General features: G+C 37.7%; 1 protein-coding gene across 1 annotated transcript; it reads left to right on the forward strand.

The window, feature by feature from the left end:
• The first annotated feature begins 129 nt into the window (after nt 1–129).
• LOC104072049 (chromosome unknown open reading frame, human C9orf85) lies at nt 130–12,842 on the forward strand. Its single transcript, XM_009584524.1, has 5 exons — nt 130–204; nt 911–1,048; nt 8,656–8,762; nt 11,771–11,884; nt 12,665–12,842. Exons 1-5 carry the CDS (start codon nt 130–132, stop codon nt 12,840–12,842), a joined length of 612 nt encoding a protein of 203 aa, XP_009582819.1.
• The last annotated feature ends 200 nt before the right edge of the window (nt 12,843–13,042 follow it).

The raw sequence follows: 13,042 nt of genomic DNA on the forward strand, positions 1-13,042 counted from the left end.
GGACGGAGCGGCGGAAGGGGTTTGGAGGCGTTTGGTGCCGAAAGCGTAAACAGGAGCCCCGGGGGGCTGCTGGGGGCACAGGTGCCTCTGGAGGGGTGGCCTGTCCCTGTGCGGCTTTCTGCCGGAGGGATGGCAAACGAAGCCATACGGCAGCGGAAGCCAAGGAACGTCTTCGTTTTAGCGGTGGAGAAACCTTTGGCCCAGGCCTGTCCAAAGGGATCACTGCGGCGTTAAGGGAGTAATCCGTAAGGAGCCGTTTCAGTCTGCTGTCACCTGGCCCCGTGTCTTAGGCTGTTGCGTGAGGAAATGCACTGTGTGGTACTTGAATCATATTTATCACGTGAAAGGCCTTCGTTAAGCCAAAGAACTATTACGAGGAGATAAAGCACTTGCGTTGGTGCCGTGACTGCAGTAAGTAAACGTTCCCTGCAGTGTTGGCCATGGGACTTCTTGAAAGGTGTTTGGTCTTCTCAAAGTTTGTGATTACGTGGCCTTACTTCAGACATCTTAACATTCTAAGAATTTACTTTGAACAACTCCCCCCACCATCCGTATAAATATCAAGTTTCATTTTGCATACTTTGAGACAACTTAAAAAAGACTCGTGTTTGCTTTAAGGCTTTAAAAAATTATTAAGGGGCTTTTCCGAGTAGTTACATGGAAAGGTGTCTGTAGCTGTTTCATCAGTGCTTTTGCTACGGTTTGGTATTGTCACATTATTGTTACAAAAGACCATTGTTGTCTTTTTTTGTTTCTAAGCAAGGAAAAGGTAATGGTCTACCATATATTCTTGGAACGTGCTCTATGCACGTTGTAGTTGTGGTAACGTAATAGCAGTGCGGGAGAGGATGAAGACTAAGCAGCGTGCCTGAGCAGTACCAACACCAAAGTGGGATGTTTTGTCTTACAGGCTAAACTGGAAGAGTTGAATAAAACAAAACATAAGATGAGCGTTCTAGAAGAGGCTTATCTGGTGCCTTTGCTGTTATGTCAATATCCCTTTGACAACTGGGCTGTCAAAAACAACTGTGAGGAGGGGAAGAAAGTAGTAAGTTAAAGCGATGGCACCTAAGAGGGAGATTTGGTTGGTTGTGGTTTTTTGGGGTTTTTTCAGATGTTCTAGGACTGGTTCTGCAAGTTGAACAGGCTTTCCTGGGGCTCTAAACAGTGCCAGTGTTCTTTATTGTGTGAGTCACTGCATGATCCCTGATAGGAGAGTATTCTCCTGTCTGGTCTCTACACACATACCCACACAAAAATATCCTAGAGAGTTGGTCTATCAGAAAAGTCTTCAAAGAGAAACCGAGTTCTGACATCAGTTTTGTAACAGAAGTAATCACTTTAATACCCACATTGCTGTTTTTCTTCCCTTTTTAAATATTTTATATCATATAGAGCTGGCTACACAGTACCATGCACTCAGATAAATAAAAGTTTTTTAAAAGCTTTTGAATGTAGCCAAGATTCACTGTGGGCATTAACTGTGATATGGGACTGTGTCTTTTTCCTTTCTGTTTCAAGCGAATTATTTCTTTTCTCTCTGTGCCTGCCAGTTCATGGAGATGGCTGAACACAGGGAAGAAGCTTCTTGAAGAAGGTGCTTCCTATTACACGGTTAGATAGTGTGTGGTAAAGGGAAAGGATGCATTTTTCTTTTGGCGTACCGTCATGTAGAAATTCTAGTGCTATGGGATACACAGGGGTCTTTATAATGATGGCTAGGCCTGATTCTGCTATTTGAGAAATTTGAAAAGAAGTTAGACTACAAAGGTTAAGTGGTGATTAATGTCATGGTTTAGATACAGAGTATGCTGAATGATGACCGTTTTGCATCTCTGTCTTGTGTAGTCCTGAATGATCAGATGGGCCACAGACGTTCAAGGCATGATGAGGGAAAGGAAGAAGTAGTAGCAATTTGATCACAGGGACTGTACAGGAGTGGGACATAATTCCTTTCCACCTCTCACTAGCTCAGTAGATCAGAAGGATGCTCCCAGCTGCTGAAAGAGAGTGCATCACCTGTAAATCACTGCTGAATTTTTTTTTTTCTTTTTTTAGGTATTTGCCCTATCTTTGAGTACTTGTTATACACTGTCCGGTACAATACTATCTTGAAAGGCTGCAGAATGTTTCTTAGCTTAAAATTTTTATCCTGCTGCGTTTGTGCACTCCATTAGCGATGTTGAATATTAACTACAGTAGCTTCAGGTTGTACTATGGGTGGAGTTGAGGTAGTTATTTGCAGTGTTATTGCTGCTTCTCTCAGGGAAGTAGTATCTGCAGAGGAAATTGATCTAATAGTCTTTCGACTTTTCCCTGCTGGCGGTCATTATCCAGTTGTTTCGTGGTTTTTTGAAAGGTTTTGTGCTTTCTGTCTGACACTGTCCTTGGCATCCATTTTCTAATCTTAAAGACCATAGATCTGATTACTTGCAGAACATGCTGAAAGATCCATCTGTCTTTCCTCTAATGATCAATCTTTACTACAGCATTTCTCTGGGGTAGGCTAGTTGAGTTGAAACACCCTTGCAGCAAAGTACACTGCCTCTCTACTGTATTTGCGTAGCTGCCTACAACAGCGCTGGGAAAGCTTGCATCCTAGGGTGAACTGAAGAAGGAAGAGCCAGGACAGGGTAAGACACACTGTGGTGTTAGTTATTGAATCTTGGAATTTGTTTATGGGTGGTTGCTTTACATAGTATATTCCAGAACAGCTGTTTGTGGCTCTGAGCTGAGGAATATACATTATGTTATATGAATATACATTTTATGTAAAGTATATTACATAAGTCAACATGGAAGCTGGAGTAGTTCTAGAGATGAAAGCAAATAGCATTCAATGAGAACATTTAGAACTCCATTGTAATGAGATGGTAAACCACAAAGTGATTCATATTTACACCCAAATGACTGATCTGTTTCTCCATTTCTTTCCTCTCATTAAGTACGTTCCAGATGATAATCCGCATTTCCCTAAATTTCAGAGGTTATTAACTCTGAACCTCAGCTTTACCATAGTGTTGATGTCAGCTACTTCTTCAGCTGGCTGTATGGATAAATAACTTGTTTCGGTGGAGACACTGGTCAAGACTGTGGGAAGGCAGTAGGAACAGAATAGGTGAATACAGAGCTTAAATGCTGAGTCAGTGATCGTGAGTTGAAGTTCAGAGGGGAGGTATAGATAAACCAGTAGCCAACTGGAATTGTCAGAAACAGTATTGGACGTTGGCTAGGTTCTGTTCTTGCTGCAACACAGAGTAGCTTGGTAGGCTAAAGTCTACTCTCTAGCCACCCTGTTATTCTGGGTTCAGAAGTGCATTCAGGCCTGGGTTATAGCCTTTCACGTACGGAAAAGAGGAGCAAACATAGCATCTATTCTGGGCTCTAACCTAACTCGGGGGGGGACCGGGGGGTGGAGAGAGAGAAAGAGCAGTGTGTGTGTGTGTGTTCAGTTCTTTGTGGTGAAGAGGGTGGGAGTTGACTCTCGGTCCTTCCAAGTGTGTGCATTCTCTTGCTGGTTACTTGCATGTTTTCAGATCCGTGTTCACAGATCTGAAAAAAGCTTAACATGTTGATCTCCAAGATGGCAATTTGGAATTGGGCTTAGAGAAAGCTTTTGATTTCATGTGTTTTAAAGTCTGTAGCAATAAAACACGAAAGGGCCTTAAATGCTAGCTATATAGCCATCCATACATAACCAGTATGGATGTAAGGAAGACTTTAAGGCTTTGGTTAAAATGTTAAATACACTTCTCTTTAGAAAGAGTAATACTGATACAATATGTGAGCAAGTGAAGCTCTTTGGGAGACTTGTTTCAGCCTGAGAAGTGTGTATTAGAACCCTGAAAAGCTGGTGTCTCGTATCACAGTTTCACATTTGTTAGTCTGCGCTGATCTACTCTGCCTGCTTTGTAGTCATGTGCTGGAGATCTTGTGGAGTTTTGTTTTTCTGTGAAGTGTAGTTATTCAGAAATGCTGCATTCAGCCTTGTTGATTGAAGCAGTATCACCTGTGCTTCTGACAAGGAAGTTTATGGATGGCATTGACATTGTATTCATTTACAGCAGAATAGACCACTGATGTGTGCTCAGTAGTAGGAGTCTGCTTTCAATAGAGGAAATCAACATAGCCAACAATAGGTTCACACATAATTAGAAACTTCCAAACAGAGAGTGAGGCTTCTTTGAAACCCCATCATTACATCTTGCTTGTGAGTGCTTTAATGCTAGCTTAAGCTAGGGATTATTTTGTGTGCCAAGTTAGTAGGTGTAGGTGCGTGTGTTTACTTTAATACATTCTGAACTGCTTTTGGCGGGTTGTTAAATGATTTAATACTGGGTTACATGAGCATACAGAGGATGCTGTTTCGTTAATGCAGTTGACCTGACAGTGTGTATATATAATATGCACATGGAATATTTTGTGACTGTATACTTTAAGACTGTTTATATATGTCTGTATTGCATAACTGTAATTTCTTTGGAGAGAATATAGACAATACTGTAAGCACTGGATGAGTTGCATTTGTCCTTGGAGGGAAGTATGGCAAAAGAAAAGAGGAAAGAGCTATTGACTAAAAAAGGGAAATGAGCATAAAAAAAAAAAGAATAGAGAAACTGCTGTGACAGAAACAGAGTCTAACTTGTCAGAGTAGTTCTCACACCAAGAAATCCATTTCAGACCATAAGCACTACCACCTCTTCGTGTATGAGAGCTAACTACCTGCGTAAAAGCTGGGTAGAAAAGTTGGAAGGGAATAATGAAGCTGACAGATCTTGTTCATGTCTTTGTGTGGGTTGTTGTTGTTTTGTACCTTAAAGGAAAGCCAGCTATTAAATGGGTGAAAGGAAGAAAATATGAATTTATGAAAGTTTGAACAATGTACAAAATATATTAAAAAGTGAATATTAATAGGAAAAGTAAGCAGCGGAGGGATTTTTTTGATTTAACTAATAACTTTCCTGTTCTGACTGGGAACTGAGATATCAGGAAAGTTTCTCTTCCAGTTTGTTAGGAGAACTTACTCTCACATGTTCTTTGGTGATTTAAAAAATCTGAAAAAACATCTTATCCAAATCTTCAATTAGGGACAGCTTGCTTTGCTTCTTCAAATCTGTGTTGCTTTTGAAAGTGATATGATACTTTTTTTTGGTCAAAGGCAATGCTGAATTTAGTGTAGAAAACCACAGTAAATTATCAGCTTCTTTTAGTAATAGTAACATTTAAATATCAGGCATTTTTTCTGAGCAAAATAAACTTAGAAGGCAAACACAAGCCAAGGTTAAACTCTGCAAATCTTCCTGCTTGCTTGCTTGCTTTACATCAATCCATCGTTCTCTATTGACTTTCTAAATCAACAGCCTGGTAGAAGGATTGTAGAGTCATAGTCTCTCTCATATTCAGTTGTGCTGAGCCAATGATTAACTACACCACCGCATACTTGAAGTGCCAACACTGAGTAAAAAATACAGGAAATTGCTGAAGGGGAGGAAGAGACTGTGCTGTGTCTGTGCCTGTTGGAAGGAGGAAATTAGAACTTAAAAGCTGTCGTCTTTTTTCCAGTTGTTACTTTCTGAGCAGATACCATGTGGGTTTTTTGAGTTGCTGTGTAAGATTTGTGGTCCTACATGTGACTAGGCTGAAAAGTCCAGGCGTCTTTATGCCTGGATCAGGATCTTAAGTTACATGTAAATGTGATCTTCATAGCTACATTCTAATTTGGTGTCAAAAGACTCTTAGGCAGCATTTTGGTCAATGTTCTTAATCTTCGTCTTTGCAGTGGATATTTGAAGTGTCGCTGATCATACCAAGAAAATGGAACAGTTCAAATGTGACTGTGTAGAAGTAATCTAAATACATAGACCAGCTCTGATAGAGATTCATTGCCTTTATGTGGATAGTGTGATTGTTGCTGTGTAATTGAATTACATTAACTTTATTATACTTTACTTTAGAGCTTCTTGTGTGTTACTTGTCTTCTAAAGACCTTTTTCAGTGGTGAAACAATGTTTTAATATAGAGAGAGGACTAATCTTTGGGATGAGAGCATCAGGTAAGATGCAGGCTTTGTTGTTCAAAGCAAAGGTGAAGAAGTCCCAATAATACAGTCTTTATGCCACATGACTAGTCTCTTAGCCTTGCTATGAGACGGTATTTTCATGCAAAGATCTATACTATGAGTAGCATTAAAAGGCATCTTCGGAATTTGGGATGGCCTGCGTTTTAGTTTGTCTGATAAAAAACAAAAATAAAAAATAAATCACTATATGATTGTTGTGTATTCTGGAGCTAGGTGATAAGCATATTGGGAGGGGGAAGAGCTTTATAAAGCTCCAGTAATAATAATTATGCATATTTCCTTGTTCCATAGCGAATGTTTAGCAGAACTTGTAACAGGCTGGCTGTTTGACAAACTTTGGATTTCCTCCAGATAAGAGGTGAAAGTAGTTCCTATTTTGTTCTTCTGCACTGTTTGTGCCACATGCAGTGCTGAGCATGGCCGCTTGCATTCCAAGTGCGTTACGCATTGCTGAGCCTGTCCCTGCATCACTTAGTAACAGGGCTCCCGTCCCCAGCTGTGATGTCAGGACGTATTATTGGAAACGAGGTAGTTTTCAGCAAGGAAGCTAACTCCCTTTGGAAACACAAAGCTGTCTTCAGCTTAAACTATTGCAATCTTTTGACGTTTATTGGGTTCTGCCTTAGCACTGCGAAAAATAGTATCACAATAAAGAACACCTGGGAATATGAATTACAGCGTTTGTGTCTTTCTCCCCTCCTGCATTACTAATTAATGCAAATCAGGAGAGTGAGAGGGAGAACTGGGAAGTTCTAATTTGCATGTTATTAGAAGCTTATTCAGGCTATACTACTTGGAGCCTTACTTTGGGCTAGTTAAACGCTGAAAAGAAGGCTTATCTTCAAATTGCATGAATTTTGAAAGAACGAACATAGTCAGTTCTGACAGCATTTTGAATTGCCAGCTCCTTTAACAGGTATCTGCTGAGAACTTACCAATTATTTTCTTCTCTCAGAAAGTTTCCACATTAGCCAAATGTTTGTGTTTCTTGGAAAATGTAATTCATAATGCATGGCTGACATCAGAACCACAGCTTTCTGTATTCAATGTTCAAGCATTCTGCAAAACCTTGTTTCTTTCTGGTGGTTTTTTGTTTTGTTTTGTTTTTTAATATGACAAGTCTGTATTTGATCATTGGAAAAAAGTTTACTGTCTTTTAACTGAACCAGCCAAAAAGCACCACACCTTCAGTTAACCGCACCATGGGAAAACTCATACTGAATGGTTGAAGTTTAGTAAAAATGGAAACAATGGAAAACAAGTCCCATAGTATATTCACTCGAAAGCAGCATTTCCTCTGCCACATACATTTTTCAGAATAGAATAAGATGCTGTATTTTTAAAGCTAGGCTTGTTCTTTTGTCTAATGTATAGAAGTAGAAGTTTGTGGAGTAAGAAGCTCTTGTGGGTCATAAAAACAGGAAATTACTTTAGAAGCTACCGTATGCATAGAATAACTCTTCAGTTTGTTTGTAAAAGAATAACATAAACTCTAACCCCAATTAATGCAGAATCTGTTCCAATGAACTTTTAGATATTCTAAGAAATAAATGTGTTTTAGACCATGTTAATAATGTGATTTTGGTATAGTAGCCATTTTTAAGCTGTCTTAAAAAAGGCACAATAGAATTTTTTTGGCTATATGCATTTTTTTAAATTGTGAAGTTTCTATTTTTAAAGTTCTGAATGAATACACGCAGCCGTATGATAGATAAAGTTACTGCTGGCATTTTTAGATATAGAGCAGAAATAAAAGGTTGGATGTACAAGCATATGTTGCTTGTTATTTAAGGTAACAGTGTGGTTTGGTACTACCCATCTCAGAATAACTTATCTTGTGCAAATAGTACTGGCCAGTTGACATTTTGTATTCCTGAGCAAACTAAACACAAAATGTTGCAGAAGATCTTAGGGTAAACTTTGCTTTGTCTTGAAAATATACCGTAGTTGAAATGACCATTTTGAGGATTTTATCTTAGATACTTGAGGGCAAAAATGTACTATTACTTTTTCATAAAGGAAGTTTATGATGAAAGAAATATTGAATGATTTGACTGCAAATAATGTGTGGATTCTACTTTATTGTGATCTGAGAAAAAATCCGGAGACTACTTACTTAAAGTATCTAGTATAACAGTAACTTGAGCAATAATAAGTTAGATGTTAAGTCTTGCGGGTTGTCTTCTTTGGATAAAAACTGCGTATTTCAGGGCTTATTTCTTCTTAAATCTGTTTTGTAAAATCTCTAGAGATGAAAAAATAATAATAAAATCTTTATAATAATCTATTATCAACAATATAATGACATAAATAAGTAGTACTATTAACAACATTAAAATTATGATAATAATAATGAAGACTACCTCAAGGTAAAAGACTACCTCAGCACTTTTTCCACTGAAGAAAATTACTAGCGGTAAATGGATATGAAATGCTTATGTTAATATCAAACAAACATCTTTCTAAATACTGTATTAATCACATGATGGGTGGAAATGCTTTCTAAGCAAGATTATGCTCATAAAAGTAGGAAATCTTCAATGTATTCTTATTTTAATTTTTATTTATTTATTCAGAAAATAAATGCTAAGCTTCATGATGGAGTGTGTCAGCATTGCAAAGGTATCTTGGAGTGGCGGGTAAAATTCAGCAAGTACAAACTACTATCAAAACCTAAAAAATGGTGAGTTAAGATACTTTGTGTTCATCACTGATAATGTAGTTCGTGAACTTTTTGGAAAATATTCTAGTTTTGGAAACTCACAAGTAGTAGCTGCTACTATATGACATTCTTCAAATTTGGAGTTTGCAATGACAATATATATGCAATGTTAATTTCCTAATTCATTAGTCTTTTATCTTAAACTTCTGAAAAGAAAATACAGTGGAAAAGCAACTACTTCCCTCTTTCCTTGAACTGTGAACCTGTAAGTTTCCAAAACCGTCAGTGTGTCCTCCTGAACAAAAAGTCAAACCTGAACCAGTTGTAACATGATTTTCCAAGGTGTCTTTGCAAGTCAGTACTAGAGGAATCTGCACATCTCTCAACCTTTGTAGTTCACAAAGACTGTCTACTAGAGAAATGAGGAGAGGAAGGCTTTGATTTTGTGTCATAACAAAACTCATCAGCAACATTGTTCTCAGCATTTCTGAGGCCTCAATTCCTCCAAAATGTTTGCAATATGTGCATTTAATTGCCTCTTAGCATGTTCTCTCTTTTTGTATATGAAACTACAATCCTAAATATTAAATGTTTAGCATTGTTTGCATACAGTTCTGTATTAGGTGTTTTGGGATAAGTACATAACAAACGTAATAAATATCTTGAAATAATTTATAGGTTTGTGATAGGTTAATTTTCTGAAGTAGATACTCTTTCCTTCCTTCTTACTCGCTCAGCTGCAGAGGTCCTTATCTCTGTGGCTGCCGACACAGTCGGTGTTTCAACAACGAAACCTTGAACTCGAAGAAACTACAGCTGGGCTGTGATGTATGATATAGCCGGCTTTGTTACAGTAGTTCGCACTGTGTTTGTGTTTTGTTCTCAGTTACATACTTCTGAAATGCTTATGAACTGCTTGAAGAAGTTCTGTAAATCTGTGTGTGCAGTTCCCTGAATGACAGTGTATTTTATTTTGATTTTCAGTAGGTTAAAAGGAACGGAATGTTTGTTCATACTATATCCCCCACTTGTGAGAAGTTTTGCTTTTTAACACGAAATGACATGCAACAACTATTTTGGTTTTAGTAAACAATTTCACCCTTTCATATAAAAAAAAATTTGATTGGGTAGAAGTCTCACTGGTTCTCAAAGTAAACATTCTGTGTTCTATTCACCACGGATGAAATTGGGATATGTCTTTTTTTAACTCTTTCTCAAATGACTATGTGCATCCTGTTTAAAAGTAATGAGCTATAACAAATCATGTGGTGGTGGCCCTGGTTCTTTTGCCTCTTCTCTGCATACCCCAAAGGAAAAAAAGCAGCAAAAAAGCATGTAAATCAGAGAAGCATTGGAAGTAGAAAAGGTGGCATTGTGGACAGCTGCTTGTGGCAGAATATGTGATGTTTTCCATCATATTTTTGAACAAGTAAATTGGGCTGCAGACTGTTCTAGCTCTACAGGAGGTGGATTCTAGACTAGCCTGGAGCAGTACAATGGCTGAGTGGGCTGCTGTTCTGAAAGACCAAGACTATGAAGATTTTCAGTGGGTGAAGCTTCTAGATGAAGTGAACACATTATAGCCATTAAAAATGTGACTATATGGAAAAAAAAAGAATTCTTCACGTCACAGACAATGGGAATGGAGGACTTCTCTGTACCTCAACTTATTTTTAGTTTTTTAACATCTTCAAGATTATGATTGTTAGTACAACCACAAGTTATCCCTACTTTACTTTTATTTCAAGTATTTCATTATTACAGATTAAACTATTAAAAAAAAAAAAAGTCTATCCACCTTCATTGATAGTGCCCCTGTTTGGTGTGACATGGCTGGGAAGAGCTGTAGACATTTTTTTAGTACTAATGCAACTGAACATAGAAGAAAGAAAAAAAAAAAAACAAAAACAAAAACCCACCAAACAAACTAAGTAGGTATTTCCAATGACATCTAACTGTAGGTTTCTCCTGGGGGAGAGGCAAGACCAGAAACACCAGGCAGTTCAGACTTTGCTTTTGTCAAATGTGTCCCACAGCAATTCTTGTGATTTTACAGGTTCTTAAGGAATTGGTTATGTGCATCTTGATAATGAAAGCTCAGCAGGAGCCTAGATGAAGATAGTAGGGAGAAGGTGGTAGTGCTTAAGAATGGGATTTGAGAAAGCAAGTAAAAATTCTGTTTCACTAAATGCTAGTTAGTGCATCTCTCCTTATAAGGCATGCAAAAACACTTAATATTTTTCTTCAGTCTGTTTTAGCCAAATCTACAAATCCACTGTTCAGAACTGTATGCTGAATCTTTCCTGACAGACTTTTGAGTGCCTGAGGAACCAAGAAAGAGTGACTTTTAGGACAGCTGCATTACATGGGATATATAGTTCTGAGTTCTGTTCTCCAAAAATACAAGGCTTTAGAGATGTCAGCTGAATGTTAAGCCATAGCATTTTACAAATTACTTAATCTACAGAGTTTTAGCCTATCTTGAAAAAGAATAGTCAAAAACCTCTACATAATTAGGTTGGGTTTGTTCAGAATACAGTTCCATGCAGGCTTGTGTTCATAGAAAGCAAAGTCCGGCACTGGCTTTGTTTATACTCTGAGAAGTTCAAGAGGGAGACATTGTAGTGTTTGAATTGAAAGCTTTTTATTTGTACAATGCATGCACCTTTTTATACCATATTCTTTTTTTCTTTTATCGTTAAACCAGAAGAAGTAGTTACGTAGCTTTTAAAGTAAAACTGCCTACTGAAATGAATGGAAAGGTTTCTTTTGTCACTTTAAATATAAAAATTCTTGATTTTATGTTTCTTCTTCAGTTCTTGTTTTGATAATTCTTCCTGAAAAAGTTAAAGGAGGGGGAAGACAGGCAATGATTTTGATAGTGCTGCTTGTTAAAACACCAATTGTTTCATATGACACTGTCCATGTTGTTCCTCTTTTGAGGAATATGTTTATATTGTCTTTGAACACAGAATGTTTAGTAAGTGTCCACAAATATTTTCTTAATCATGTTTTCTTTCTCTTTACAGTGTGAAGTGCCTCCAGAAGACTGTAAAAGATCCTTACCATATTATTTGTCGACCATGTGCTGGTAAACTAGAAGTTTGTGCTAAATGTGGAAAAGAAGAAGAAATAGTAATTCCGTAAGTAGCTCATAGGTTACGTAGTTTCAGTACTGCACTGTTTATTCCCCTTTTAATAAAGCTTGTTTGGAAACTGCCAGGAAGCTGTTGTACTTTATGCCATATTCTGAATAATCCTGACAGGAATCAGTAGGAGTCATTACCCTTACTTTCTTCTGCTGAAACTAGGGGTGAAATGTCTATTGATATTAGTGGGGCTGGGCCAAAAAAAGTCTTACTTGGATAAGACACTTTATTTTAATACCAAAGTGTAAATTGCATACCTTCCTGGGGAACAAAGCACTTCAAAATGGATTTAGGTATAGAACACCATAAAATATGCATAAGCCAATTTACTGTTTGCGTTTTGCCTGTCATTTGATGATTCAGTTACTAGTGAACAGAAAAACTAAACAAGGGCTGATACTGAGCACAGTTACCGCAATATATTTAGCAGGCTTTTGGGTTTTTATTCTTTTACTAGAGTTCTCTCTTTATTGAGCATCCTCTATTAATTTGCTAGCTTGTGACAACTGGCCGGCAGTTGCTTAGTTGGTCAAACTGTTCATATATATATATATTGCCCCCCACCCCTTCACAGACTCTTTCCTTTATTGTCTTTTAGATCTTTCCTGTCAACATGAAAGTAACTTCAGGTTATTGTCCCTCTCCTCGTCCTCCCCACCTCCCACCCGCTTCGATCCCTGGTAGAATATTCTACCCTCCATCCCACATTCTTTTGTTTAAAAGAAAAATAAATTCTAGAAATGGGTGGTGATAACATCCTCTTGCTTTCTGCAGGATTGATAAAGGACAAGACAGAACTGAGTGTATGACTATTAAAAATGGCCAAAAGAGCAGTGGCTTGGAGGATGAGCTGGATTTTGATACAAACTTCAGTAGCACAGACAGTGATGAAGATTCTGATGTGCTTGAAGAACGATTTAAAAGTATGAATTTTGAAAGGACAGAGATCTAAAAGGTTGAGTTTCTGTGAGAGACTATATGCAATCAAAAGGGGAAACCCATGTTTGCCTTAAACTGCTCTGGAAATCTGATTTGACATCTAAGGTCCCTGCATATAAGTGTTGGCACTGTGTATTAAGATGCTTGTTGGGGGTTTTGTATAAATTTTTTTTTTTTTTTATTAAGAGCAGAATTTCTAGTGAAAAGATTCAG

Source organism: Fulmarus glacialis, unplaced genomic scaffold, assembly GCF_000690835.1.
Source record: "Fulmarus glacialis isolate BGI_N327 unplaced genomic scaffold, ASM69083v1 scaffold5689, whole genome shotgun sequence".
Classification (NCBI taxonomy): Eukaryota; Metazoa; Chordata; class Aves; order Procellariiformes; family Procellariidae; genus Fulmarus; species Fulmarus glacialis.